The sequence below is a fragment of the Trichechus manatus genome, unplaced genomic scaffold, assembly GCF_000243295.1.
Source record: "Trichechus manatus latirostris isolate Lorelei unplaced genomic scaffold, TriManLat1.0 scaffold00004, whole genome shotgun sequence".
Classification (NCBI taxonomy): domain Eukaryota; kingdom Metazoa; phylum Chordata; class Mammalia; order Sirenia; family Trichechidae; genus Trichechus; species Trichechus manatus.
The window spans coordinates 14,097,821-14,125,505 of NW_004443940.1; the positions used below are offsets into that span (position 1 = coordinate 14,097,821).

General features: G+C 42.4%; 1 protein-coding gene across 5 annotated transcripts in view; it reads right to left on the minus strand.

Moving 5' to 3' along the window:
• The window catches only part of ARHGAP25 (Rho GTPase activating protein 25), a 118,922-nt gene that overhangs the window by 60,739 nt on the left and 30,498 nt on the right, over positions 1 to 27,685 (minus strand). For 2 of the 5 annotated variants that reach the window (XM_023733104.1, XM_023733105.1), the window contains exons 2-3: positions 8,352 to 8,481; positions 7,901 to 8,100 (exon numbers count right to left, since the gene is read on the minus strand). In XM_023733104.1, coding sequence (XP_023588872.1) covers positions 7,901 to 8,083 — 183 coding nt within the window. In that variant the 5' untranslated portion in view covers positions 8,084 to 8,100; positions 8,352 to 8,481. Of the gene's footprint in view, positions 1 to 7,900; positions 8,101 to 8,351; positions 8,482 to 12,228; positions 12,386 to 27,685 lie in introns of all 5 variants that reach the window. The other 3 variants (XM_023733101.1, XM_023733103.1, XM_023733099.1) reach the window with 2 other exon arrangements.

Genomic DNA, 27,685 nt, shown 5'->3' on the forward strand with positions numbered 1-27,685 from the left:
CCCAGACACCCTTTTAGCTCAGTGGTGAAGTCACTTCTGAGGTTCACCATTCAGCCGGGGATTGGACAGCCCCATAAAACCAAATGGGACTAATGAGGCACAGCAGTCCAGGGACAAGGACTAGAAGGCAGAAGGGGATGGGAAAGCTGGTGATAGGGAACCCAGGGTTGAGTAAGGATAGTGTTGATGTGTTGTGAGGTTGTCAACCATTGTCATAGGGCAACATGTGTACTAACTGTTTAATGAGAAACTATTTTGTTACTGTAAACCTTCATCTAAAGTGAGAATAGCAGCACAATTTCAAGAGCGTAGTCGATGTCACTGAACTGTGCATGTAGAAATTTTGAAATGGTGTATCTTTGGCTACGTATATTTTCACCAAAAAAAAAAAAAAAAAGGTCAAGAAGGGAGAAGGTTGACATGTCTTGGGGTTGTTAACCAATGTCATAAAACAATACGTGTACTACTGTTTCATGAGAAACTATTTGTTCTGTAAACCTTCACCTGAAGTACAATAAAAAAAAAATAGACTTGGTGATAAAAATGACATGGAGGTTGCAAGACAGAATTCTGCAAAGCCAACGACCTATTCATTGGAAATACCTCTTTTCAACAACAAAAACGATGACTGTACATTTGGACCTTGCCAGATGGAATACACAGGAAACAAACTGAATATATCTGTGGAAAGAGACAGTGGAAAAGCTCAATGTCATCAGTCAGAACAAGGCCAGGGGCTGAATGCAGAACAGATTATCAATTGCTCATACGCAAGTTCAAGTTGAAGCTGAAGACAATTAAAACAAGTCAATGAGAGCCAAAGTACAACCTTGGGTATATCCCACCTGAGTTTAGAGACCATCTCAAGTATAGATTTCATATACTGAACACTAATGACCAAAGACCAGACAAGTTGTGGGATGACATCAAGGACATCATACATGAAGAAAGCAAAAGGTCATTAAAAAGATGGGAAAGAAAGAAAAGACCAAAACGGATGTTAGAAGAGACTCTGAAAGTTGCTATCAGTTGTCAAGTCGCTAAAGCGAACAGAAGAAATGATAAAGTAAAAGAGCTGAACAGAAGATTTCAAAGGGCAGCTCAAGAAGAGAAAGTAAAATAAAGAAATGTGCAAAGACCTGGAGTTAGAAAACCAAAAGGGAAGAACTTTCTCAAGCTGAAAGAACTGAAGAAAAAATTCAAGCCTCGAGTTGCAATATTGAAGGATCCTATGGGGGAAAATATTGAACGACACAGGAAGCATCAAAAGAAGATGGAAGGAATACACAGAGTCACTGTACCAAGAAGAACTGGTCGACGTTCACCCATTCCAGGAGGTAGCATATGATCAAGAACCAACAGAAATGAAGAAAGAAGTTTAAGCTCCGCTGAGGGCACTGGTGAAAAACAAGGCTCCAGGAATTGATGGAATACCAATTTAGACGTTTCAACAAATGGAGGCAACACTGGAAGTTCTCACTCATCTATGCCAAGAAATCTGAAAGACAGCTACCTGGCCAACCGACTGGAAGAGATCCATATTTGTGCCCATTCAAAAGAAAAGTGATCCAACAGAATGTGGAAATTATTGAACAATACCAGTAATATCACATAGAAGTAAAATTTTGCTGGAGATAATTAAAAAATGGCTGTAGCAGTACGTCAACAGGGAGCTACCAGGAATTCAGGCTTGATTCAGAGGAGGACGTGGAATGAGGGATATCACTGTTGATGTCAGACGGATCTTGGCTGAAAGCAGAGAATACCAGAAAAACGTTTACCTGTGTTGTATTGACTATGCAAAGACATTTGACTATGTGGATTATAACAAATTATAGGTAACGTTTTGAAGAATAAGAATTCCAGAACACTTAATTGTGCTCATGGGGAACCTGTACAAAGACCAAGAGGCAGCTGTTCGAACAGAACAAGGGGATATTGTGTGGTTTAAAGTCAGCAAAGGTGTGTGTCAGGGTTGTATCCTTTCACCATACTTATTCAATCTGCATGATGAGCAAATAATCTGAGAAGCTGGACTATATGAAGAAGGGCACATCATCAGGATTGGAGGAACACTCATTAACATACGCAGATGATACAACTTTGCTTCCTAAAAGTGAAGAGGAGTTGAAGCACTTACTGATGAAGATCAAAGACTACAGCCTTCAGTATGGATTACATCTCAACATAAAGAAAACAAAAACTCTTGCAACTGGACCAACAAGCAACATCATGATAAACAGTAAAAATACTGAAGTTGTCAAAGATTTCATTTTACTTGGATCCACAATCAACTCCCACGGAAGTAGCAGCGAAGAAATCACATGACATATCACATTGGGCAAATCTGTTACAAAAGATTTCTTTAAAATGTTAAAAAGCAAAGATGTCGCTCTGAGGACTAAGGTGCACCTGACCCAAACCATGGTATTTTAAGTCTGCTCATATGCATGTGAAAGCAGGACAATGAATAAGGAAGACCAAAGAAGAACTGATATATTTGAATTACCGTGTTGGCAAACAATACTGAATATACTATAGAGTGCCAAAAGAACAAACAAATCTGTCTTGGAAGAAGTACAGCCAGAAAGCTCCTTAGGAGGGAGGATGGTGAGACTTCATCTTATCACTTTGGACATGTTATTAGGATGGACCAGTCCCTGGAGAAGGACATCATGCTTGGTAAGGTAGAGGGTCAGCAAAAAAGAGGAAAACCCTCAATGAGGTAGTCTGAACACAGTGGTTGCCAACAATGAGCTCAAACGCAGCAACAATTGTAAGGACGGCACAGGACCAGGCAGTATTTTGTTCTGTTGTACACAAGGCTGCTGAGTCAGAACCGATTCAAGGGCACCTAACAATAACAACAACTGTGTAAAGATGTGTCAGCGTGATGGAAATACTGTACAGCATTGTGCTACTGCACATCTCTTCTCAACTCTGCATTCAGTGATGCCATGTTGGTAACTTGAATCAGTGGTTGGGGGGTATTTGCACCACGGGAGTTGGCAAATGCTGCAAATCAAGCCTCCTTCCCACACAGTCCCAGCTGACAAACTTTCACCAGCACACCACTGGCAGATGACCAGCTGTGGTAACTTCACAGAAAGCAGGAGATGAGACATTGGGACATGCTGTCTACCCTACTAAGCCAGCATTGGCTGAAACCATCACAGTAGCTGAGACATGAGGACAATTAGCTGTTAATTCTCTGCCTCAAATGACTTCCCTGACAACCTTTTGGAATAGGTTATATAAAGCAAGGTCATAGACTTACAGAGCATTATACTGTTAAAGCTGGACAGGACCTTTCTGAAAATTCAGAGGAAAAAGGTACAAAATGACCTCCTATAAAGCCCCAAGAACACATACACAAAAGCCCATCATATAGAGTTCCATGATTTATTTACTCATTCTCCTGTGTTGGACTTCAGGTCCAAAGTTTCTCATTATAAATAACGCAGCATATCTCTTATTATTGCGTTTAGATAGCTTCTTAAAAGCTAAAGGTACGGATCTAAAGGCATGATATTGTTTTGGTTCTTGATAAATCTGGCCAAATGGCCTTCTAGAAATGTATCAACTTACACATCCATTATCAGTGTGCATGCAGGCCCCTTTCACCTGATTGTTCCAAGATTATTAGGGCATTTCTATGTTGTTGTTGTTGCTTTTTATAGGTATATTCTTTTTAATTTATAAAGTAAGCTCGGCTGCTAATCAAAAGGTCAGCAGTTCAAATCCACCAGCCATTCCTTGGAAACCCCATAGTGCAGTTCTGCTGTGTCCTATAGGGTCTCTATGGGTCAGAATTGACTCAATGGCAACAGGCTTGTTTTTTTGTTTTGTTTTGGTATAGAAAAATTAGAAAATAAACAAAAAGAGGGAAATTAAAAATTGTATGTAGACCCAGTACTCAGAGATAACCACATTCAACACCTCAATGTATTCTTAATAGACTTTTTTCCATAAATATTTATTTGATTTTTTTTCCAAAAATAAGATTAGTATATAAGCATCATCTGTTGTGATTTGCTCTTATGTGGACAATAATAAAGACAATAATATTTTGAGTATATTTTCATTTCAAAAAGCATTGATTTAGAGCATTGTAATCAATGGCTGAACTGTGCTCCACTATACAGATATATACATGTACTCTAATGTATCATAGCTACTACCACTGGGCATTGTTTTCAAGTCATTATTCTAACTGTCACTGTGGTGAAAATTTGTACAGGTAAATTTAATCATCTACATAAATCTTAGTCATCCATTTACATTAAATTCCTAGAATTAGAAACGCAGAGTCAAGGGTTTGTATTTTTAAAAGGCATATTATCCTCCAGAAAGGTTGTACAGATTTTCATTTCCACCAGCTGTGCATGAGAATTCCTGCTCTTTAGTCTTCATCAACCCTGAGATTTTTAGAAAATCTTTTCCAATTTGATATGGGAATAGTGATGTCTCATTAGTTCACATTGCATGTCTGATTATTACTGAGATTGAACTTTTTAATATATGCTTATTGGCTATTACATTCCTTTGGTAATTCATCTGTATTATTTGCTCATTTTTTGATTGATCTATTTGGATTTTTCTTACGGATTTAAAAGAATACTTCAAATATTAAGAATATTTGTTTATGATACATATATGTATACATATACATGTATAATTTTTTCCTGTTTATCATCTGTCTTTCTGCTTTATGATTCCACTTGGTTTTTGAGGTACAGACAATTTTATTTATGCAATTAAGTCTTTCTCTTGTGCTGTCTTTTTTGTCATGCTTAAAAGTCTGCCTCCCAAACATTATGCAAATCATTACATTTTCTTCTAGTATTTTTATGAATTCATTTTTCCCTTTCATGTAATTTTTACACAGAATTATGAATGCTGTGAAATATGACAAGGAACTGTGCCTTTACTTTTTTTCAAGAATTTAGCTCGTAGTTTTAAGTTCCGTTTCATTTCTAGACATTTGCAAGGTCTACGAGTCCCAAAACAATGTTAAGTGATAGTATAATCATAATGCTTTATTGCAAATAGATTTTTGCTTTATCTTAGGGAAATAATTATGGCTGTGGGAAAATTCTACAAGGATTCTTGTTTGTAATAACAATACACGAGCATCATTCTAATACCCAATAACAAAGCATTTGTTAAATGGACTATTTCTCCATCATTCAGAATTATGTTGTAGAAGAATATTTAATAAAGAGGAAAGATATTCGTGACGTATTGTTAATTTTTAATTAAATAATATTATAACACTAAATTTGTACTTGTAATAATTTTGTAATGATTTTGTATATTTGTATACGAAAAAGACTGGAAAAGGTAGTGATTTAGGTGGCTATTTCTTGCTGCGAGATTGTGCATCATTTTTATTCTCTGTGCTTTTCTGCATCTTCCAAATTTTCTATCATGCACATGTACAGTTTTTGTAATCAAATTTAAATATCACTGTATCATAAAACAAACGTACTCTTTCTAAGAAATTATCATTTTATTCCTAAAAGTCTTATTTTTTATATCGGAAATGAGTGTTGAATTTTATCAAATGCTTTTGCAGCCATCTGTTGAGGAGTTGTGTGGGTTTTCCGTCTGACCTGTTGATCTCAACCTATTGATCTGAAGTACTTACTATATTAACAGATTTCCTAAAAATAAACCATCCTAAAAGAAGCCTTAATTTGTTCAATTATACCAGATTAATTTAATCCTGGGAAGGCTTTGGGTTTCCTCCTTCCAGGAGTAAGGGGGAGAAGCTAGGACCTTCGAATATTTATTTTACCCTTTGACAAAACCAGCTTATCCTTTTATAAAACAGTTTTTTACATGTGCATCATATTGTTTGAGCCTGTGACAAATGCAGGGGGATATTCTTGTCTCATTTTACAGACAAAGAATGAGAGGTCCAGAACAATTAAATAATGATGTAGCCAGAAAGTGGCAGAGCTAGAAAAAGAACCCAAGCTTTGACATACCTCTCACCCTCTATATCTCATAGAAGCAAACACCACCAAGCTGCCCTTTCCATTGATAGGGATGGCTAACGCATTATCGCCACCTCCCTTGCTGTCAGGAGATGAGAAGACTTCCTGCTTCAGATACTTACACACCAATCATCACAGTCAGAGCCTAGAACTGGTTGGCTCTGGTAAGGTCTGGGTTGTTCATAAAGAGAAGGAAGTCTGGTTACCACAAAGATGTCACTGGGCAAGAACCCCATCTGCAGTGGGGTCTGTGTGGCCTTCTTCGGCCTCTACAGTGACAGAGACACTTAGAAGACTCCTAATCCTCAGGCTGAGGGCCTGGTTAACCAGGGGCCTGCTGACGTGTCACAGACCCTCAAACCTGCCCTTAATGAGAGAGGTCCTCTTCCAAAATGATCATTCAATATCTTTACATACCCTGCCCATCCACCCCCAATCCACACACTTCTTATCCTCACCCTTCGTGAGGCTTTTTTGTGTCTCCAGAAAGTACTAGAGTTGCCTTCCCTAATAAGTTCCTTCTGACTAAACCCACCGTTCCATCTCCACAGGCGTGAGCTTTAGGTAGGGTGACCAGCTGTACCTGCTGCCCTGGACGTCTAGTTTACACTGGGGTCCTAGGATAATTGTTAATAGTGTCCCCTTGCACTCTCACATATCACCGTGGCCATGAAGAATCAATTGGGGTGGGGAGAAGAGAACGAGGCCCAAGATTTAGGATCAAAGCCCTCTCTCATAGCCCCAGCCACTCCATTAGGAAATCCTGTTTGCTCTACTTTCAAAGTATTTTCCTCCAGCCACGATACCACTGAGATTCTAAACACCATAACATTTTGCACACCCCTTGCACACCCCTTTCCCACCTCAGCCCAAAGTCTATTTTTGAACACAGCATGCAGAGCCATCCTTTTACAGCATAAGCCCGAAAATGCCACCTCTCTGGTCAGAACTCCATAATGGCTCCTTGTTGCCCTCAGTCCTTACAATGGCCTATAATGCCCTTTGCAATCTGCTCCCTCCAACCCATGACTGCGACTCTCTCCTCTCTGACCTCATCCCTATTATTCTCTCATTCACTAGGTCTGCTCTACCCACACTGACCTCCTTGGTCATCTTCATACACTCCAGCCACACTCCACCTCTGGGCCTTAGCACTGGCCGTTCCCTCTACCTGGAATGCTCTTTCCCCAAATATCGTCTCTGTGGTTATTTCCCCTCTCCTTCTTAGTCTTTGCTCAAATGTCACCCTCTCCATGAGGTCTACTCTGAACACCCTATTTAAAACTGTACCACCTCCCCCAAACTCTTCATTCCCCCTTAACTCATTCTATTTTTCCTTCATAGAACTAATCATTTTCTAACAAACTATATATTCTTTCCTTACATATTATGTTGACCTTCTGTCTTTCCCCCTATTGTCTAAGTTCTACAAGGGCAAAGATTTCTATCTGTCTTACTCACTGGTTTATTTTAAGTACCTAGAACAGTGTCGGACACATAATAGACGCTCAATAAATATTTCATGAATAAACAAATAAATGGAAGTCCAAAATCAATTCTCCTGAACCAAATCCATACTCTCTGAGCCTCATTCTCAAGATCACCATCATCGTGACCATGTTGCAAGCCTTGATTCTGAGCTACATCTAGGAAACACCACAGTGCTTATCCTGGAGTTTCCTGGAGGATCACACTGTCATCTATGCAACCCAGTTTATGTACCTAGAAAATAGTGAGAAGGAAAAAGCAATCTCCTCCCCAAGAGATATGTGTCTAGTCCCTGTAAGAAGGCCTATGTGGATTTACACACACTCTAAGTGGCCCCCATGTCACTAAGTGCCCTACTCCATGCCAGGAGAGGGAGAGACACAGTCTTGGGGACAAAGGCTGGATGGTACCTGTGGCTTCATGTCCTCTTCGTCCTTGTAGTAGTAGAGCTGCTGTGTCCTCAACACAAAGTACCGCTGCTGCCAGTTCTTCACGATGGACCTCTGCTTCTTCAGCCAGCCCATCTTGATGGGCCTTTCCAGCGGGTTGAGGGTGGACGACGAGTGAAAGGCCGCCATCTGCACGCCAGTCATCACACTCTGGGACCGAGCTATAGAGAGGAACAGACAGGCAGACTGACTGAGGGACGTGAAGAAGTGTGCAAAGTGGGGGAGGAGAGGCAAGAGAGAAACTCCCAAAGGGGCTGAGGAGCCAGGTGGGGCCACAGACAGGTCCACCTCAAAGGTCCAGATCTGTATCAGAGAAAATCCCCCATGACCCGCAGAGGCAGCTCAGGGACCTGCTCCAGAGAAGGGCTGGATGGAGGCGGAAAAGGAGGCGAGAGCCGGTGGCCCAACGTACACGCAGTCCAGCAGCTGATGTCGGCCCCCTCATTCTGCAAAGCGAAACATTGGCTGGAGCCTTCTAAAGAGGAAGTGGCCGCAGCATCTGACAAAAAGGTGCTTCCTTTTTCCTGCGTGGGAGTCAGTATCTGACAAGAAAGAGGAGAAAATAATGTCTTGTTCTGAGGGTTAAGGGTGAGTCCCACGCAGCTGCAGAGGCAGCCGGAAGCTGCCTGGGCATTCTTCCACAGCGGCTCATTTGAGGAGGAGCTAGTTGTGTTTGCGCTGACCTCACTTTGAAATATAGTCCCTCCCCGAGAGACCCCACTACAACCCCTGACCCCTGGCTTCGCAGCCAGTATGCAGAAGTTGGCACCTCCCGAACGTTCCTGCCAAGTGTCCCCTGCCCCGTGAGAGTGTTTATAGCACTTTATGCGGCACCTCACCACAGCTGCCGTCCTATTACATTTTCAGTTAAGCTGTCACGTCCTGTGGCTGACAGCGCACAAGCATTGGAGAGGGAAAAGAGTCTACCGACAAAACACAGAAGCAGAATTTGAATTCAGACCCCTTGGTCCACTGCATGGTGTCACTGGTTTTTGTTTTCAGATAAGAGTCCTGCCTGTCATTGGATGAAGTCGAGGTCTGTACCTCCACATCTCGTCTCCAGGGTAGCTCCCATCAAGACAACGCTCTCCTTTCTTCATCCTGCCTGTGGTCCCAGCTCAATCTTTTCTTCTGAGACTCATCTTCCTTCTTTCTCAGCCGGTTCAACAAAGCCCTGAAGACCACATTGGAGCTCCACGTCCCCTTTGTGCTGCCACTCCACACTTAATTCCTTCAGCCAACCACCAGTTGCCATTGAATTGATTCCAGCTCATGAAAACCCCATGTGTGTCAGAGTAGAACTGTGCTCCATAGGGTTTTCAGTTGATGATTTTTCAGAAGTAGATCATCAGGCCTTTCTTCTGAGGCCCCTCTGAGTGGACTTGAACCTTCAACCTTTCAGTTAGCAGCCCAGTGCTTTAACCATGTGCACCACCCATGGGTGATTTTGTAATTCCTAGCCCTGGGCAATACCCAGTGTCTGCGTTCCTCTCCTTCAGCTAAGTGTTGCTGGAGGAAGTCTCCATCAATCCCTTTATCCAACTCTTATCATTCCTGAACATTCACAACATCAACTCCACTCTCATCCTATTTTGTCTTACTTGGTAGAGACGTGGCTCATCCATTCTTGACTCTGTAACCATGGGTGAATTATGCAACTTCTCTGAGCTTTGGTTTCTTTGCTTGTAAAACTAAGATTATAACTAAAAAAGCCAAACTGTTGCCATCAAGTAGGTTCATGGCAACCTCACGTGTCAGAACAGAACTGTGCTCCATAGTGTTTTCAATAGCTGTAATCTTTCAGAAGTAGATCGTCAGGCCTTTCTTCCAGTGCACCTGTGGGTGGATTTGAACTGCCTTTCTGCTAGTAGTCATCTGCTTAAGCATTTAAGCCACTCAGGGACTCCTAGGATCATAATAGTCCCTGTTATATGGAATTGTTGTGGGGTTAAACAAACTAACATATGTAAGGATCTCTGATGGTGCCATGGTTAAATGCTTGGCTGCTATCTGAAAGGTCAGTGGTTCAAATCCATCCTGTGGCTCTGTGGGAGAAAGACATGGCGATCTGCTCCCATAAAAATTACACTGTAGAAAACCCTATGAGAAGGTTCTACTTTGTCACATGGGGTCACTATGAGCCAGAATTGACTCAATGGCACCCAACATCAATAACAACGTGTATAAAGCACTTAGCACTTAGCTTTGTCGAAGGTAAGCAAATGTTACTCTTAATGTTTTTATCAACAGAGACTTTATTTCCTACTGCCAAGATGGAGATTGTCTTTGGGAGCTTCTTCAACTTCCTTCTTCACTTCAAAATGTCATTCCGTCATCAAGCTTGCTCTCTTCCTTCATTCCTATCTTTAATGCACTTAATTGCTAACTTCTCCCCATTGCTTTTGATTCCTTTCTATTTCCTTGTTGGCCTATGGTCCTCAACCTTTATTTGTGTTCATGGCATACTTTCAAATACCAGACCTTTATACGGCGTTACAGTCTTTCTTCCACTGACTCTAACGGCATCCAGAATTATCCCTCTATTTACATGCTTGGTCCTGTGGCCCTGTGTTGCTGTCCAAAAAGGGTTCTGCCCTAACTGGGCTCCCTTGACCCTGACATCCTAACATGCTAGGTGTCAGCTTGCAATCACTTCTCACCACCCACCACTGATCTGTACAAATGGCACTAGGTTGAACACTAAGTTGCCAGATATACTCAATTCAGCCTCCCATTTGACAGACATCATCATAAAAGTGCACACACTCAGTTGTAGCAGAAAGAAATTTTGCATTTTGATAACGATTTGTCGGCGTGCCTGCAAAGGGTTGCCTTTACATCAATGTGTCCAGGTTAAGAACTTTGAGATCTGGTTCCTGAGTTACCCACTATCTTTAAAGTCCTTCATTTGCAACTCAAAGAACAGCCGTTCTGGGACTGATCCCCTACTCTGTTGGTGGTGGTGGATGCCATCAAGCCGATTCTGGCTCATAGTGACCATACAGGGCAGAGTAGAACTGCACCACAGGGCTCCCTGGCTGTAATCTTTATGGGAGCACATTGTCAAGTCTTTTCTCTCGCGAAGCCACTGATAGATTTGAATCATTGACGTTTTGGTTAGCAGCAGAGTGATTTAACTACTGCACCACCAAAGCTTCTTATCCCCTACTCTAAAAACCAAAAAAAAAAAAAAAAAAAAAAAGTTTCTGTCGAGTCGATTCTGACTCATAGCAATCCTATAGGACAGAGTAGAACTGCCCCATAGGGTTTCTAAGGAGCAGCTGGTGGATTCAAACTGCCGACATTTTGGTTACCAGCTGAGCTTGATCTGAAGGAAGGGTAGGAGGGCTTTTGGCAGGAATGCAATGGGGAGGAGGGAATTTGAAGGATAACTCTGTACCTCTTTAGGCCAAAGACTGTACCTTGCAAAAGTTCATATCTGTTCTAGAAAGAGGGCAGATTGAGGACAGAAATTGAAAAGCTGGTTTACACACAAAATTTCTGAGGAAAATGGAAGAGTGAGGCATCCTGGCTGATGCAGGTACCTTCTCCCCTACCTCAACAGAGCAGCTTCAGTGCAGCCTAGCCTGATGTGACTCACCTCAGTGACCATCTACCAGAAGCAACATCAGACAGCGGAGTGAGACCACTCCTAATAGCAGCGGTCATGAGAGGCCTTCACGTGGCTTCTCAGGTGATGCCACCCCCGGAGACCCACAGAAATAGTTGGGAACACTATGTGAGACACAAGAAGCTGAAGGTCTCCAATAGTGTTGAAGCAGTGTTGGGTGGGGGGAACAGGAGCCAAGAAGACCCTGTAGAGAATTAGCTCAGCAAAGAAGAACTGTGTTGTTGGAATGTTATTTTATGCTTAGTTCTGGGACATTTTCTATGCTTTATTGTGGCAAAAACAAAACAAAACAAGAACCCTCTCCCCAGAATGGCCTTTTATTTTATTATGTTAATAAAGGATATTGTGTTCTCCAACCTGGCCAAGGGGAGATTAGACGCACTTGTGTCTGCCTACATATGATCAAGGGCTTGATTGACCATCTTCCGTATTTCAGAAATGATACCACTAACCCACACAACCAACCAGTTTCCTGAGCGCCTGTTACCATCCTTACCATATCTGATATGACTACACACACTGGGCCATGCATTGCAAGTGTGAGAGTGTAGATGGCCTTGTGCAAACCTCGTCACTACTGGAAATTCTGCCCAGACACTGGGAATATTGCCTCTGGGGTAAGCCAATGACTGAGCAGGGGAGCTCTCGATCTCCTTACCTGCCCCCTCAGCATTGTGTACCAGCCAGGCCTATCATGAGATGATTCAAATATTGGAGAAGAAAGCCTGGTGGGCCTTGAGTTTCACTTGGTTTTGACTAACTTTCCTTGTTAGTTCCTTTGAACAGTCTCTCTTCTTTGTGGGTGTGACTTGTTCCTGGATAAACAAAGAAAGCTGTTACTATGAATAGAGCTGCTTCTCATAATAAAAATAATCATGCAGGCTTTGCTGTGAGTCAGCCATTGTATGTTGAGTGTACATTCCCAGTCCTTTGAGAATGAACCTTGCTGTGGGCTGGAGAGGTGGCCACAGGCAGACCAGGGAAGCACGCCAGGAAGGCAGTTGCTAAGCATTTACAGAATACTCTAGGAAAATTGGAAATGAGGGTCTTAGCGATCTCAGAAACCCACCCTAACAGGAGTAGAAGGAGCAAGCCCCTAGCACTGTGCTGTTCAAATGTAGCCACTAGCAATGAGTGGCTACGCACATTTAAATGAATTAAAATAAGTTAAAATTCAGTTCCTCAGTCACATCACCCACATTTCAAGTGTTCAGTAGCCCTGAGGCTATCACATTGGACAGCACAGACAGAAAACATTTCCATCATCACAGAAGGTTCTATTGACCAGGACTTCCTAGAATCTGCACGTTATCATTACTAAGCATGGGACAAAATGGACCGTAAAGATGGGGCAGCATTTCATCCAGTAAAGAAGTCAAGCTGGAGGGTCCAAAGAAGTGGCTTATGGTGTCAGTGTGAGAAGTTCAACCTTGATCTGAGAGGTAATAGGAGCCATTTCATGTTCCTGAGCAAGGGAGGACCAGGATAAAATATGGATGAGTCATGTATTTGGACTGATGCTGAATTTTAGTCTGTAGGTGAAGGAGAATACCAGAAAGAAAAGAAGAAAAATTGAAGAAATGTCACAATCCCAGGGAAGCCCTTTCTGCAGTAGAAGTTAGTTACCTTTTGCCTCGAGTTAGAGCAAGAGAAAATTAAATAAGGAAGTATGAACAGGGAAGTCAGCTGAGGAAACTTTATCACTTCCTTTCTTCATCTTCCCATCTTCTCACCCTAACCCCCAAAAAAATCCATCACAAAATCTTCTAGGGTCTACCTTTGAGGTATTTCTTACATCTACTCTCACCTTTCCTTGGTTTAAATTCTATTGTAGATGACTCTAAATGTGAAGGTGAGGTGTGAGTAGTCAATTCAAAACTGGTGGGAACTATTTAAGGCATTTTCCTTAATGTGTTGATACAAAAGTGAAGTAGTCTGGGAACCATGTTTTAATGGAATTTGTAAAAGGACTGGAATTTATATGGCTTCACTTCAGACCTCTCTCCTGACACCCACCTATCCAACTGCCTACATGCACTTCAGTAGGGAGTCATAAACTCACTATGTCATTAGCCAAACCTACCACCTTCACTCTCTCTGCTTCCCATCATTCCTCTGCCTTGTGCCAACATACACACACAAACCTGCTTTCCCTCCACTGCTCTCTGTGATGTGCTGTGAATGACATCCTCCAAACCAGATCACAGGATCGGCCTGGGTCTTGCTGCCACCCCGTTCCTCTTAGTCATCATGATCCACAGTTCACTCTCTCTCTTTCTTTTTCTGATCCATCCCTCTTCTCTACCTTCATCTGGGTTGGGCCCTCTAATCCTCTCAACTAGATTTCTACAATAGTCCCCTCACCTGTCTCTCTCCTATGAGTCCCACCTCCTGTCCATTGAGGACATCGTTTATGGATATGATCCTTCCAAAACACAAATCTGACCCTGTTACTCTCCTGCCTAAAAGCTTCCACTAACCCACGAACACCTTTGTCCTAAAAGTTGAAGTCTAAGGCCTAGCAGGGGGTTCAGTGTTCTTTGTGGTTTTCCAGGTGCATTTCCTGCTCTTCCTCCATACCCATCCTGCGCCTCACCCAAGACAATATGCCATCCTCTCTGCTGGAATGTCCTCTCCACCCACACCCACCCACACCCCAACTTGACCTCTTGGAAAACTCTTGCTCATCCTTCAAAACTCACTTGAGGCCACACCTCCTGTGAGCAGCCTTCCCCAGCCCAGCCAGATCTGGTGCTGTGTTTCCTCTTCACTCTGAACACATCCATCACAGCACTTATCACCTTGCTTGGGAACTATTTGCTCACACTCTGTCCCACCTCTTGACCTTGTACTCTAAGAAGACAAGGGAGACTTTGTACTGATGTGTTGGCCTTAACCATCCCCATCTCCTCAGCATCTAACGTTGCGCCTGATGAAGAAAAGGCGGGATGAGGTAGCAGAAGGTGCAAAGGCCTCTGTGTATGCAGCCTTGGACTAGTCATGTGCTGCCTCTGAGTCAGTTTCCTCCTCTGTGAAATCATGCTCATAATACATACCTTGTGGGGTGGTTAACTTGTAAGGATTAGGGGTGATAAGTGGACAGGCCCCAGCCAGTCCCTGTCTCTTAATACATGTGCATTAAATGGAGACTGTTGTTATTATTCCCTGTGCAGCACAAACAGTTAATGGGCTCAGCTGCTAACCGAAAGGTTAAAGGTTTGATTCCACCCAGAGGTGCCTCAGAAGAAAGGCCTGGTAGCCTACTTTTGAAAAATTGTCATTGAAAATTCTGTGGAGTATAGTACTACTTTTACACACATGGGGTTGCCATGGCAACTGTTTTTTCTTCTTTTTAATTGTTATTATTAACTTTGTTATTACAGTATGGGCTCTATTTTATGTTGAATGTAAGAAAAGAAAGATGAAGGAAAGGAAGGATGAAAGGAGGGAGGGAGAGGGAGAAAGGAAAAAGGGAAAACTAGTTGGACATTGTACCATATTTCAGGTGTAAATCCAGAGGCCTGAATTCAGATAGTGGCAAAGGAAAAAACATGAGAGGCAGTTCTGAGGCAGACCAACAGGCCTTGGCAATTGGCTAAACAAGAAGAAGCGTGAGGCAAAGACTTTGTGAGGTTTGCTGTTTGAGTGGCCCGGAGAAAGTAGCCTCCATCCATTCACTCAACACACATTGGCTGAGCTCTTGGTAAGTGCCAGGAATTGTGCCAGGTGCTTGGGATATAATATTAGCTACAACAGCCCTGCCCCGAAGAGCTCACAGACTTGGGAAACCCGTTCCCAGAAGCAAGGAAGGAAGTCCGAGAACAAGGGTGCTTTGGAAAGGCAAGTGAGTCCAGATTGGGGCATGCTGAAGTGTGAGGGTATACTGAGAGCTCTGGGCTTCCCCAGAGTTCTGGTTTTCACAGGTAAGGCCTGTGGATTAAGAAAGTGGTTAGGGGAAAAAAAGAAGTACAATCGAAAGCCAGGAGATTTGAGTGCCATGAAAATCTCAGACCAGAAAAGTAACATAACTGTTGTTGTTGTTGTTAGGTTCCCTTGAGTGGGTTCCAACTCACAGCGACCCTAAGTACAACAGAACGAAATGCTGCTGGGTCCTGCGCCATCCTCACAATCATTGCTATGCTTGAGCTCATTGTTGCAGCCACTGTGTCAATCCATATTGTTGAGGGCCTTCCTCTTTTTCGACGACCCTCTACTTTACCAAGCCTGATGTCCTTCTCCAGGCTCTGGTCCCTCCTGATAACATGTCCAAAGTACCTGAGATGAAGACTCCCCATCCTCCCTTCTAAGGAGCATTCTGGCTGTACTTCTTCCAAGACAGATTTGTTCGTTCTTCTGGCAGTCCACGGTATATTCAATATTCTTCGCCAACACCATAATTCATAATTCTTCTTCGGTTTTCCTAATTTATTGTCCAGCTTTCACATGTATATGAGGTAATTGAAAATGCCATGGCTTGGGTCAGGCACACCTTCGTCCTCAAAGTGACATCTTTGCTTTTCAACATTTTAAAGAGGTCTTTTGCAGCAGATTTGTGCAATGCAGTGTGTCTTTTGATTTCCTGACTGCTGCTCCCATGGGCATTGATTGTGGATCCAAGTAAAATGAAATGCTTAACAATTTCAGTCTTTTCTCTGTTTATCATAATGTTGCTTATTAGTTCAGTTGTGAAGGTTTTTGTTTTCTTTACGTTGAGGTGCAATTCATACTGAAGGCTGTAGTCTTTGATCTTCATCAGTAAGTGCTTCAAGTCCGCTTCACTTTCAGCAAGCAAGGTTGTATCATCTGCGTATCAAAGGTTGGTAATGAGTCTTCCTCCAATCCTGATGCCACATTCTTCTCATATAATCCAGATGTCCAGAAAGCAAGACAAGCCTGAGCACAGAGGCAACTAGCTCTGAGGGAAGCAGCTTTAACTCGAGGCTATGAGTATAAACGTAGACACAAGACAGAAGAGGGTACCATTTGTCTAGGGACTTTTAGGGGAGCTTGTACCAGGTGAAGAAGGAGGAGCAGCAGAAAATCCATTTTATCCCCATAGGTTGTGAATGGAGCAGGAGGCTGCTGCCCAGAAGGGGAGTGGAAGGAGAGAGACTGTCATCTTATGCCAAGCAAGGGCCAGGGCCACTTCTCGCCCATCCAGCACCCCCGGGGCAGGAGCAGGTCTTGGTGAGCAGATGATGTTTTGGGGTGAAGAAATAGGGTCCTCTGACTCTGGATGGCTGCAGTCACACGCACCAGGTCACAGGTTGGTGAGAGAAGCACTGGCTGCATTCCAGCCCTGCTCATCCTTTCTGCTCAAGACCTAGGTGCGGTGCACGGCGTGAATCAACTTAAGTCTTCGGCAACAGTTCACTTACGGTTATAAAGCACCGTTTGAAAGCAAGAGGTCCTTTTTCAAGAAAGGTTCAAATTTCTGATCCTAGAGGTCTCTGTCAGGATGGTCTGTTTGACTCCAAAAGGGAGCTGAAGGCTCCCTAGCTTCAGGGACAAGCATCTTTGAGCTTTGGTTGCCTGTCTGCAAGTTATAAGATGCTAGAGCTCTAAAGAGGATCTTGAGGGCAAGCACCATGTCTTATTCATCTTAGTATCCTGAGGACCCATCACAGTGTCGGGCTGAGAAAATTAACTGGAAGGAGTGAAGAGAGAAAGGAAGTGTGTGTATGTGTGTATGAGCACACGCACATGAACTATATGTGGAGAGAGAGAAAATAATGTTGAATGATGTTCCTGTAAAAAAACAAAAAAACTCATAGGATCACCTCTCTTTAATAAAGAAAGTATATTTGGATTAGAAACTTGTCTTCCTGTCTTATCACTTTAATGAATCAGTCAGAACAATTTATTGGGTATTTCTTACATGTAAGCACACAGGCCTAGGTAATGGGCAGGGTTCTGGAAATGGAGAAAACCTTAGAATTATAGCAACCCTATAGGACAGAGTAGAACTGCCCCATATGCTACCCAAGGAGCAGCTGGTTGATTCAAACTGCCGACCTCTTGGTTAGCAGCCAAGCTCTTAACCACTGTGCCACCAGAGCTCTTGGGGCTTATCGGGTTTCAAATTTTCACTGTGCCTCCTGACACATAAAAACACATTCACCACCCTCTGTTGCCAAAGGCTGCCTCAACCCCAGGCCTAGTTTTCGATGGCCCAAAGCCCCATCATGCTCTTCTTATATAAAAAATAGGGATTAGTAATCAATCATAAACTACAAAGTGTTAAAGAGAGATTAGCACCTAACTAAGGCTTTCTTTCTGGTAAAATCAGAGTAAGTAAAGAGTTCCATCTATGCAGAATGTCCAATGGACGCTTAACCATGAGAAAGTGGGTTCCACAGGGGCAAGAACTTTTGTAAATTTTCTTCACTGATATATCCTACCTCCCAGAAGAGTGCTTGGCCCATTGAAGGTTCTGGATAAACACTTGCTCAGTAGATAAAATAAAAATTTTACAAAGAAATGAGAGCCAGCATCAAAGCATCTTATATTTGCAACAATTATTGGCCAATTTCTCGATTTGTAAGATTTTTAGATAGATTTACTTGTGCCACTCAAGCAGAGTGGCATACAAGATATAATCCCTCACCTAAAGTAATAAACATCAATAGTTATTTATTTACTGACTACCGTGCAAGCACTTTGTATGTCTTGTCTCATTTAATGCTCGTGATAGCCCTATGGTAAATCAAAAAAACCAAACCCATTGCCGTTGAGTCAATGCCAACTCATATCGACCGGATGGTAAGTGCCATTATTGTCACCTTCACTTTAAAGAGGAGGAACTGAAGCTTGGAGAGGTGAAATGACTTGTCCCAGTGATCCGGCTAGAAATCTGATTTCAAAGCCTGATTTCCATACCTAGACCACACAGCCCACAAAGGAGCGCATAGTCTACTGGTAGAAGTAAAGTGTGCACATATGGGAATCGATTCACAGGGTTAGAGAGTCAAGTGGACAGGAGAGACAGCACCCTCCACCTGTGCAGGGAACAAAGTCACTATTCCTAACCTGTCACGTGAGGGGTCTGCCTCAGCCCCCGCCCATTCTGCCTCAATGTTGTGCATAGACAACATCATGTTATTTTTTCCACCCACCATGTGCTCTGCGAGGCTCAGGAAGCCTTGACAAACAATGACACAGAGATGATACTGAAACCTCCAGCCCAGCCCTGAGGCTGTGCTGACACCCGGCAGGAAAATAGACATATTAGGCAGTCCCATTGGGTCTTACCAGGGCTCTGCCCAAGCTCATCTGAAGATACTTAAGGCCTCGGATAGTCCTTGGGTGGTGTAAATAGTTGACACGCTTGATTGCTAACCTAAAGGTTGGAGGTTTGAGTCCACACAAAGTTGCCTTGGAAGAAAGGCTTGGCAATCCACTGAAAAATCAGCCACTGAAAACCCTGTAGTGCATAGCTCTACTCTGACACACACGGGGTAACCATGAGTCAAGGTCAACTTGACACAGCAACTGGTAAGGATTCTGACCAAAGCCAAGTGTGGCCGAGACATGGGAGGGAGGAAGACGGAGCCAATTCTGTGTGGGCCGAGTGCTCAGGTCACCACCGCAGCTCACACAGCCCGTGGCCCACCCATGCTGCAAAGGAACCGCCAGGGAGCCATCTGAAACAGTAAATCCCATCACCACAGCCTGCCTGGAAATTATAAACATGGACCCGCACACCCTCGCATGCATTGTCCCTCACACTCACACACACACACACACACACACATACACACACACACACCCACACTCACACATTCTCTGCCTGGCCAGTTATCAGGTTGTGGGGAGATAGCACTCAGTTTCCACCCTGAAGAAAACGAGGAACTTTGACTTCAGGCCCTCCAGGCTCACTTTCTTTATCGTTTTTCCCTCTCCCAGGCAAACCGCCCTCCATTTTAAACTGCCCAGCGCTCAGAGGGGGTTGGACAACTTTTAAAACCTTTACACTTTTAAAACCTGGCATTTAGACTTAGGGTACATTTATCCTGTTGTTACTCCCCTGAGGTTTTTTTATTTTTCATTCTAAGTTTCATTTTTCGGTTTGGTACAAAAGACTTTGCTCCCTGCAAAAGGCAACAAGCTATATGACTGATGAGAGCAAGGGGGATTTCTCTGGGCTCCCTGAAATTAAACCACACAGGCCTTCCCAGGACCCTCGTCCTGGGGACAAACTCCCATAACCTAGTTAGTAGAACCAGCTGAAAGGTGGTCCCTGAATCCCTGCCTGCCTCAATATCCAGGAATTGGGCAGGTTTAATTTTCCCATCCTCCATAGCCTATGGAGCCCTGGTGGTGAAGTGGTTAAGAGCTACGGCTACTAACCAAAAGGTTGGCAGTTCAAATCCACCAGTCCCTCCTTGGAAACCCTCTGGGGCTGTTCTACTCTGTCCTATGGGGCTGTTCTACTCTGTCCTATAGGGCTGCTATGAGTTGGAATCGACTTGGCAGCAATGGGTTTTTTGGTTTTTATAGCCTGTGGAAACTGCCTTCATTGTTTTGTCTTCTGCAGGAAGAGCTCAGTAGCAAGATGAAATGATGAGAGAGAGAGAGAGAGAATTGACTTTCTGTTTTTTCTTTCCCTTCAGCAGCCCTGCAAATCTGAGCTGACAACAAGCCTTGCAAGGTCTTCTAATTTCTGGCAAATCCCCTCGACCTCGGGAGCCTCCCCAGGGCCTCCCCTCTGGTGTTCACACTTTGGGGCCTGCGTGTCTTTCTGAGGAATTTAGAGTGCAGTTGCCTCTTGTGAGTCTGTGCGCGCCTCCATCAGTTGCAACACTTCACCCAGCCCTGGCTGCCTATTTCTGCATAACAGGAAGCCAAGTGTAATAACAAGAAGCTTGCAGAATTGTGAGCGCTTCCTACTGAACACTGCCCCGGAGCTGCCTCTTCCCCCGCACAAGGTGAAGTGAAGATTTGGCAATCGGGTAGTGAGTTTTCCCCGGGTTGACAATGGGGCTGTTTAACAGTACAGCAAAGTTAACTGCTTTCCCAGACATCAACGTAGGGAACGACCACCTGCATCATGCACTGTGGGACAATCAGCACAGTGAACTCAGCCGGGTGCACACGTGGTGGGCTCTATCAGGAAGAGCCTTAACGAGAAACATTGACCTTCCATTGTCAAAGCTAGTCGTTCGTCGTAGGTAAGACGTTTTGCTTCACTAGTCACTAGCATTCATCAAGAAACCAGGATGCTTGAAGCATTAGGATGCTTGAAGGACCTGCATTTTATAAGCCTAATAAATTCTGTGGCCCTGGTATTTCACAGCAAAGATCCAATCAGGCCTCTACAATCAAGCACTGGGTTTTAAGGAGGCTACAAGCCATTGCTCAGGCTAACAGACGTCATTCAAATCAGTTCCTGGGCCTTCATCCGTCTTCTGGAATAGCTATTAGCCTGATATTATTGGCCTTACTATACCTGTTGCTGTCGAGTCGATTCCAACTCATAGCAACCCTATAAGACACAGAAGAACTGTCCCATAGGGTTTCCAAGGAGCAGCTGGTGGTTCAAACTGCCAACCTTTTGGTTAGCAGCCATAGCTCTAAACCACTGTGCCACCTACTATAGCCTCATATTAACCTTATAGCTCTACTAACAGAGCTAACAGTGCTTGCAGTGGAATGGATCTGGAACACAGGTCATCGTAAGTTTCTCTTACTCTGCAACCTGATAGAAAGATTCTACTAAAAATTGACACAACTTATTTATGGATAGGGGATTAGACAATACCAAGCAAATACTGATGTGTTTTGTTAGGTGTGATTATGACAGTGTGGTTAGGAAATAAAATATCAATATTTTTAAAGATGCATACTTAAGCATGAGGAATAAAATTACCTGCTTTAAAATATCTCAGCGAAGAAAAGGAAGAAAAAAAAAGAAAAAAGGGGTAGATGAAGCAAATATGACAAAATCTTGACAATTGTTCAATTTCAGGGATGGGTATGGGGGTTCATTGTTTTAGACTCTCTATGTTGATATTTGAAATGTTTGTATAATAAAACATTTTTTAAGATTCTATTAGGCTTTTTTAAAAAAGAAAGATTCTCTTAGGCTTCATTTTTCTTTTGTTTTTTCTCACATCAGCTATTGCCCTGAACTTCAACTTGCTCGTTTTCCCAGGCTTGCATTTCCAGACCTGGTAGTTACTCATCTGAGGGCAGTGAAATGATACTACACAGATGTTACACCACACACGTACACATTGCCTCCCAGACAGACCCTGCCCTTCCACTTCCCCGGCACTGTCATTTTATCAGTTAATGAAGGGAAAGAACTGAGGGACTCCTGATGCTTCCAGTTGTAGATAGTATTTCCTGTAAAGTCAACTTTTACTCCAACAGTTAGTGGTGGTGATGGGGTGTGTGCGTTTATATGTGTGTATGTGTGTGTAAGAGGGAAAGAGGAATGGGCAGCTGTGCTTTGAAAGGAAAGCAAAGAGGTTCCATCTTGCATGATAACTCCTTTCTGATTGGGAGTAATGCCTGGAAGATCTGAGACCTAGTGCAGGCTCAATAGAAGGAGTATAGTGACCGATCATCAGTGTTTGCAATGAGAAAAGTGGGAGGAAGTGGTAGCCTATGGACCATATAGTTACCACTGCAGCATGGTAGATCACTAACATTTGACCATATCTATCCTACCTCTGCAATAGGTAGGCAGCATAGCATAACAGAAGTTGCATCTGATTGGACATCAAGAGAATGGGTTCTCATGGCTTAACAGCCCGTTTCCAAATTTCCTCTGAAATGACCAAAGCACTAGCTTAATAATAATAAGGGGAAATCAGAAATTGAAGTAGAACTCAAGTAAGAGACTAGCAACGTGTCATTTTGGGGAGTGGGACCTCTGTAAGGTGTAGGATAGGCAAGGTGAACTGAGAGACAAGATGGCCCACCCACAGTTCAGTGCATGTGGAGGAACAGCTGCGGGGGTGAGGTGTGGTTGGTGGGGAAAGGTCATGAGAGTCTGCACCAACAGCTCCCAGAGAGGGCATGCAGAGCAGAGGCTTGACTGGGGTGTGTCACTTTCAGGTCACTCCAGCTGATGAAATTCAGGCCAGATGAAAAGTGGTAACCCTGTCTTGCTGGCTCCTAAACTGAGTCAATGTATCAGTGAAACTAGGGGGTACTTTCCCAACTAACCTGGGACAATCACAAAGAGAAAAATAAAGAAGAAAAGAAAAACAAAAAACAAAACTCTCTGGGCACAGAGGGGTGGCCCCTCTCTGTAACGTATATGCTGCTTACAAAATTACACGTTCGCTTCCCACACCACTGAGCAATTCCGCTCCTAAGAATTTACCTAAGAGAAGTAAAAGCACATGTCCACACAATTTCTTATATATGAATGTCCCTATTACCGTTAGGAGCCCTGCTGGTGCAGTGGTTAAGCGCTCAGCTGTTCATAATGGCCAAATGGGAGACAATCCAGAGTCCATCAACTGGTGAAGGGGTGAACAAAATGTGGTATATCTGTACAATGGAATGCTATTAAGCAAGGAAAAGGAACAGACTACTGATACATTCTACAACATGGATGAACCTCAAAAATATTATGCTAATCAAAAGAAGCCAAATGCAAAAGATAACATATATGATTCCATATATAAGAAATATCTGGAAAGGTAACTCTAGACAGAAAGCAGATCAGTGGTTGCCTGGGGCTGAGGGTAACAGCAGGGATTGACTGCAAACGGGCACAAGGGAACTTTCTGACTGATGGAAGTGTCCTAAAACTGGATTGTGGTGATGGTTGCACAAGTGTGTAAACATACTAAAAATCATTGAATTGCACACTTACAATGAGGGAAACTCATGGGATATTAATTGTACTTCAACAAAGCTGAGGAGCCCTGGTGGTGCAATAGTTAAGCACTTGGCTGCTAACTGGAAGATGGGTGGTTTAAACCCATCTAGCTGCTCCTCAGGAGAAAGACCTGGTGATCTGCTTTCGTAAAGATTACGGCCGAGGAAACCCTATGGGGCATTTCTACTCTGTCACATGGGGTCACTATGAGTCAGAATCGACTCAATAGCAAACAACAACAACAATAAAGCTTTAAAAAAAAAAAGATGAAGAACTAAAAAATATATATACAGATAGCCACCTACTTATGACGAGGTTCCGCTTCGAAGACTCCGTCTGAAGTCGGTTCTTATCTAAGTCAGACACTTCATTTTTTTTTTTTTTAGTTTTTGTTATTATTGCCTTTTATTATTAGTATCTTTATAAATCCAATCTTTACTTGTCTTTAGGGGTTGGACACATTACCTGTAAACTTACAAATAGATGGTGCAAAATTGTATGTAATACATATTTCTAATGATAAGATACACAGAAAAAGAAAAAAAAAAATGATGGCCGTAAGTGTGGTTCATCGTAACTCAGATACTTTGTAAGTTGGGACTACCTGTAGTTGCCACACACATTGAAAAAATTAAAAGCAAAATAGTCTCTGCATAAAAAATAAAAAATAATTCTTAACTCACTATCTAAAGTTAAATATACCATAAACTCCACAGAGGTAGAGATTTTTCCCTGTTTTGATGTTCATTTGTCACGTCAAGTCAAGTGTCTAGAATATTCAAGGATATTTCCACATTAGAAAACCTATTGAATGATTTATCACACCAATAAGTAAAAGAGTAAAAAAACCATGTTTTCAAAAGACAATGAATTTGCATTTGATAATATTCAACATCAATTTATATTAATAAACTAATTATTGAGAACCAAAGAATATTTTCTTAGGCGTTAAAGAGTACCTCAAACCAACGATAGGAGGGAATTGAGAGAATGTGCTGTGTTGCTGAAAAGTCAACTACTGCAAGTTGGAAGAATTAGGTTCTTAGGAACTGGGACCTGTGTTTCCCTTGGTGTTTCAGCCATGTGGGGAGAAAGGATGACATGACGGACGGGTGAGGCGCTTCAAAGAAGCGGACGATGACACAACAGAATATTTCTGACAGGTCTACTGGGTCATGTAAGTGAGGGCTGTGCAATGTGTGAACATTTCCATTGCTGTGACATTTTGCAATTCTGTAAAATCATTTCAGAGTTTGACAGAAGAATTCATTTTAAAAGTCACAAAACATAAATTTAAAAAAAAACAAAAACCAGTATCAGTGTCTTGCGTAGAGCTGCTGACTTGTAGAAGATTATTGAGACTTTACTTTTTCATCAAATATGCCATTTAGCAGAGTTCTTATCACATTCAGGCTATGCTTCATGGTACTTGAGAGAGATGTTGAAGGATGGGGAATTTCCCCTGTGACTCTGCCACTGAGACCCTGCAGCTCTGTTTCCCCTTCAGAGCTGTCAGACTTTATCAGCTACCTGAAAAATGTTTCAGGGGTTTCCTTTCTATTCCCCATGGTCCTTACAGAAATGCTAGAATTTATTTGGTATGCATTTGTGAGCAACCTTTTGCCTCTGTCTGACCTGGGATTAGATGCAAACTTTGGCCCACTTTGTGTCTGTTCCCTCACTGACAGTTCTCATAGCATCTCTACACCAAGTCTCTCATCGCTCATAAAAGAGCTACCAGTTGCCATCCAGTCAGCTCTGACTTACGGCAACCCCATGTGTGTCAGAGTAGAACTATGCTCCATACGGTTGTCAACAGCTGACTTTTTGGCTAGATAGCCAGGTCTTTCTTCTGAGGCGCCTCTGGGTGGACTCAAACCTCCAACTTTCTGGTTAGCAGCAGAGTGCATTCACCATTTACACCATAGAAGAACACTGTTCTTTTTTCTTTTTCCTTTTGTATGTGTGCATTTTGCTTTTAGCCGAAGGTCACTGAAGGATGAACTAAGGCCGGCAGGGTGAGTGTAGAGGCTGAAAATGCAGGAACCTCCATGGATTAAACAGGAAGCGGAAGAAAAGGAACCATGGATGGGTGACTCAGCTGACTGACACCATAACATGTGGGATTCACTTCCAGTTCCAAATCTCTCTGGTCTGGCACATCTTATAGCTTAAGACAGCTTCTCAAGGTGAAAAAATAGCTTGCCATGTTTAGGTTGGGTTTTAACTTAAGAGAATAATTTCATTAAACTTAATGATGCAATAAATGGAAATTCATCAAACACAAAACAACCTACATGTTTTATAATAAACTGGCATGGGGTGCATTTAGAAAAGAAATATTTTAATGTGGAATAAAAAAAAATGGAAGGAAAGGATTTACTTCAAGTGCTCAAAATGAATCGTATTTTTTTCTCCTTCAAACCTTTAACTCCACCATTCCTCTATCCCCTTCTCTATCCTTATTGTATTAACTTTGAAATGGGCTGACTTCAAATCTGACCTAAGAGAAGTAAGAGGGAGTTGTACACAGACTCAAGAAAAGCCTCTGAAAACATTGGTTTCTTTTAAAAATTGGGAAGATGTTTCAAAATCCAAGACATTATAGTTAATTAATTGACTTGAACATTAAATTCCATTGACGTATAGCATGAGTTTTTTTTACAGCAAGGGCAGAAGTGTATTTGGGAGGATGCGTTTCCAGAATGCCATCTCAACTTGCATAATTTGGAGAAAGAGGGTCCAGAACGACTTTTTGAGTGTTCTGCCATAAAAATAGCACTGGCCATTCCAATCTTCCAGCACTTTCCTCTGACCGATAAAAGATACTTCAGAAAATGTGGCTTTTATGATCTTTTGGGAGGAGCCTGGAAAAGGAGGGCTGAGAGTTCAGAGTGACACAGGATATCTGTTGGCGGTGTCTGAGTGTGTGGGTGTGTTGTTGTGGGCAGTGCTAGAGAGGAAAAATGAAAGAAAATGCTTGCAAACCATGAAAGGCAGGAGTTGAATGAGAGGCTCAAAGAGTCTACAATATTTATGAAGCATATTTGATAGCCTCAGAACTCCTGGATTGGGGTTATCAAAAATAACACCATAAGCAACATTCCATCAAAGAAAAATTCGATATTAGACTCCATCAAAAGTAAAATCTTTTGCTCTGTGAAAGGCACTAAGAGAATGAAAAGAAAGTCATAGACTGGGAGAAAATAATTGCAAATCAAGCATTTGACAAAGAGCTTTTTCCAGAATATACAAAGAACGCTCAAAACTCAACGTAAGGAAAAACAACCCAGTTTTAAAAATGGGCTAATCATTTGAGGTGACACTTCACCAAATGAAAAAATGCTAAATATCATTAATCATTAGGAAAACGCAAATGAAAACCACAATGAGATATCACTACAAATGCATTAGAATGACCAAAATAAAATTTAAAAACAAACTAACAACATTAAGGATGGTAAGAATGAGAAGCAACTGAAACATTCATACAAGCTTGGTGGGAACACAAAATAGTACGGCCAGTTTGGAACACGATATGGTAGCTTCTTACAAACTTAAAGATATACTTACCAGGTGACCCAGCAATCCTATTCCTCAATATTTACCCAAGAATAATGAAGCATTAGGTTCACAGAAAAGACCTATAAGCAAATATTTATAGCCCTTTGTTCATCATCTCCAAAAATTAGAAACAACTCTAATGTCTTCTTACTGGCAAATGGATACATCCATACAATGGAATAGTAATCAGCAGTAACAAGGAGAAAACTATTGATACAAGCAACAACATGGGTGAATCTCAAATATATTTGCTAAGGAAAAGAAACCAGACTCCAAAGGCTACATGTTGTGTGATTCTATTAATATGACATTTTGGAGAAGGCATAACTATAGTGACAGAATAGATTAGGTTGCCCAAGGTTAGGGGGCAGGGGTTAACTGAAAAGAAACAGTGGGAGGGATTTGGTCTGTGGTGATAAAACTGTTACAGGACTCTCTGCGCTTGTCAAAACACATAGAACTACAGTCCAAGATGTATGAATTTTACTAGGTGTAAATTTAGAAATAGTTTTTTCATCTGCTCCCATTTGTTTCACTTTTGTTGCACAGAACTGTCTGATACTCTCACTCACCCGACCTACAAATGTTTCCATAGCTAACACAAGTTCTGAAGGAAAGAAAAGTGATGTCTGCCACCCTAGAATGACTTGAGTGAGCTGAGAGACCTCAAAAAACATGGGAACATGAAGAAGACCAACATACTGAGCTAAAT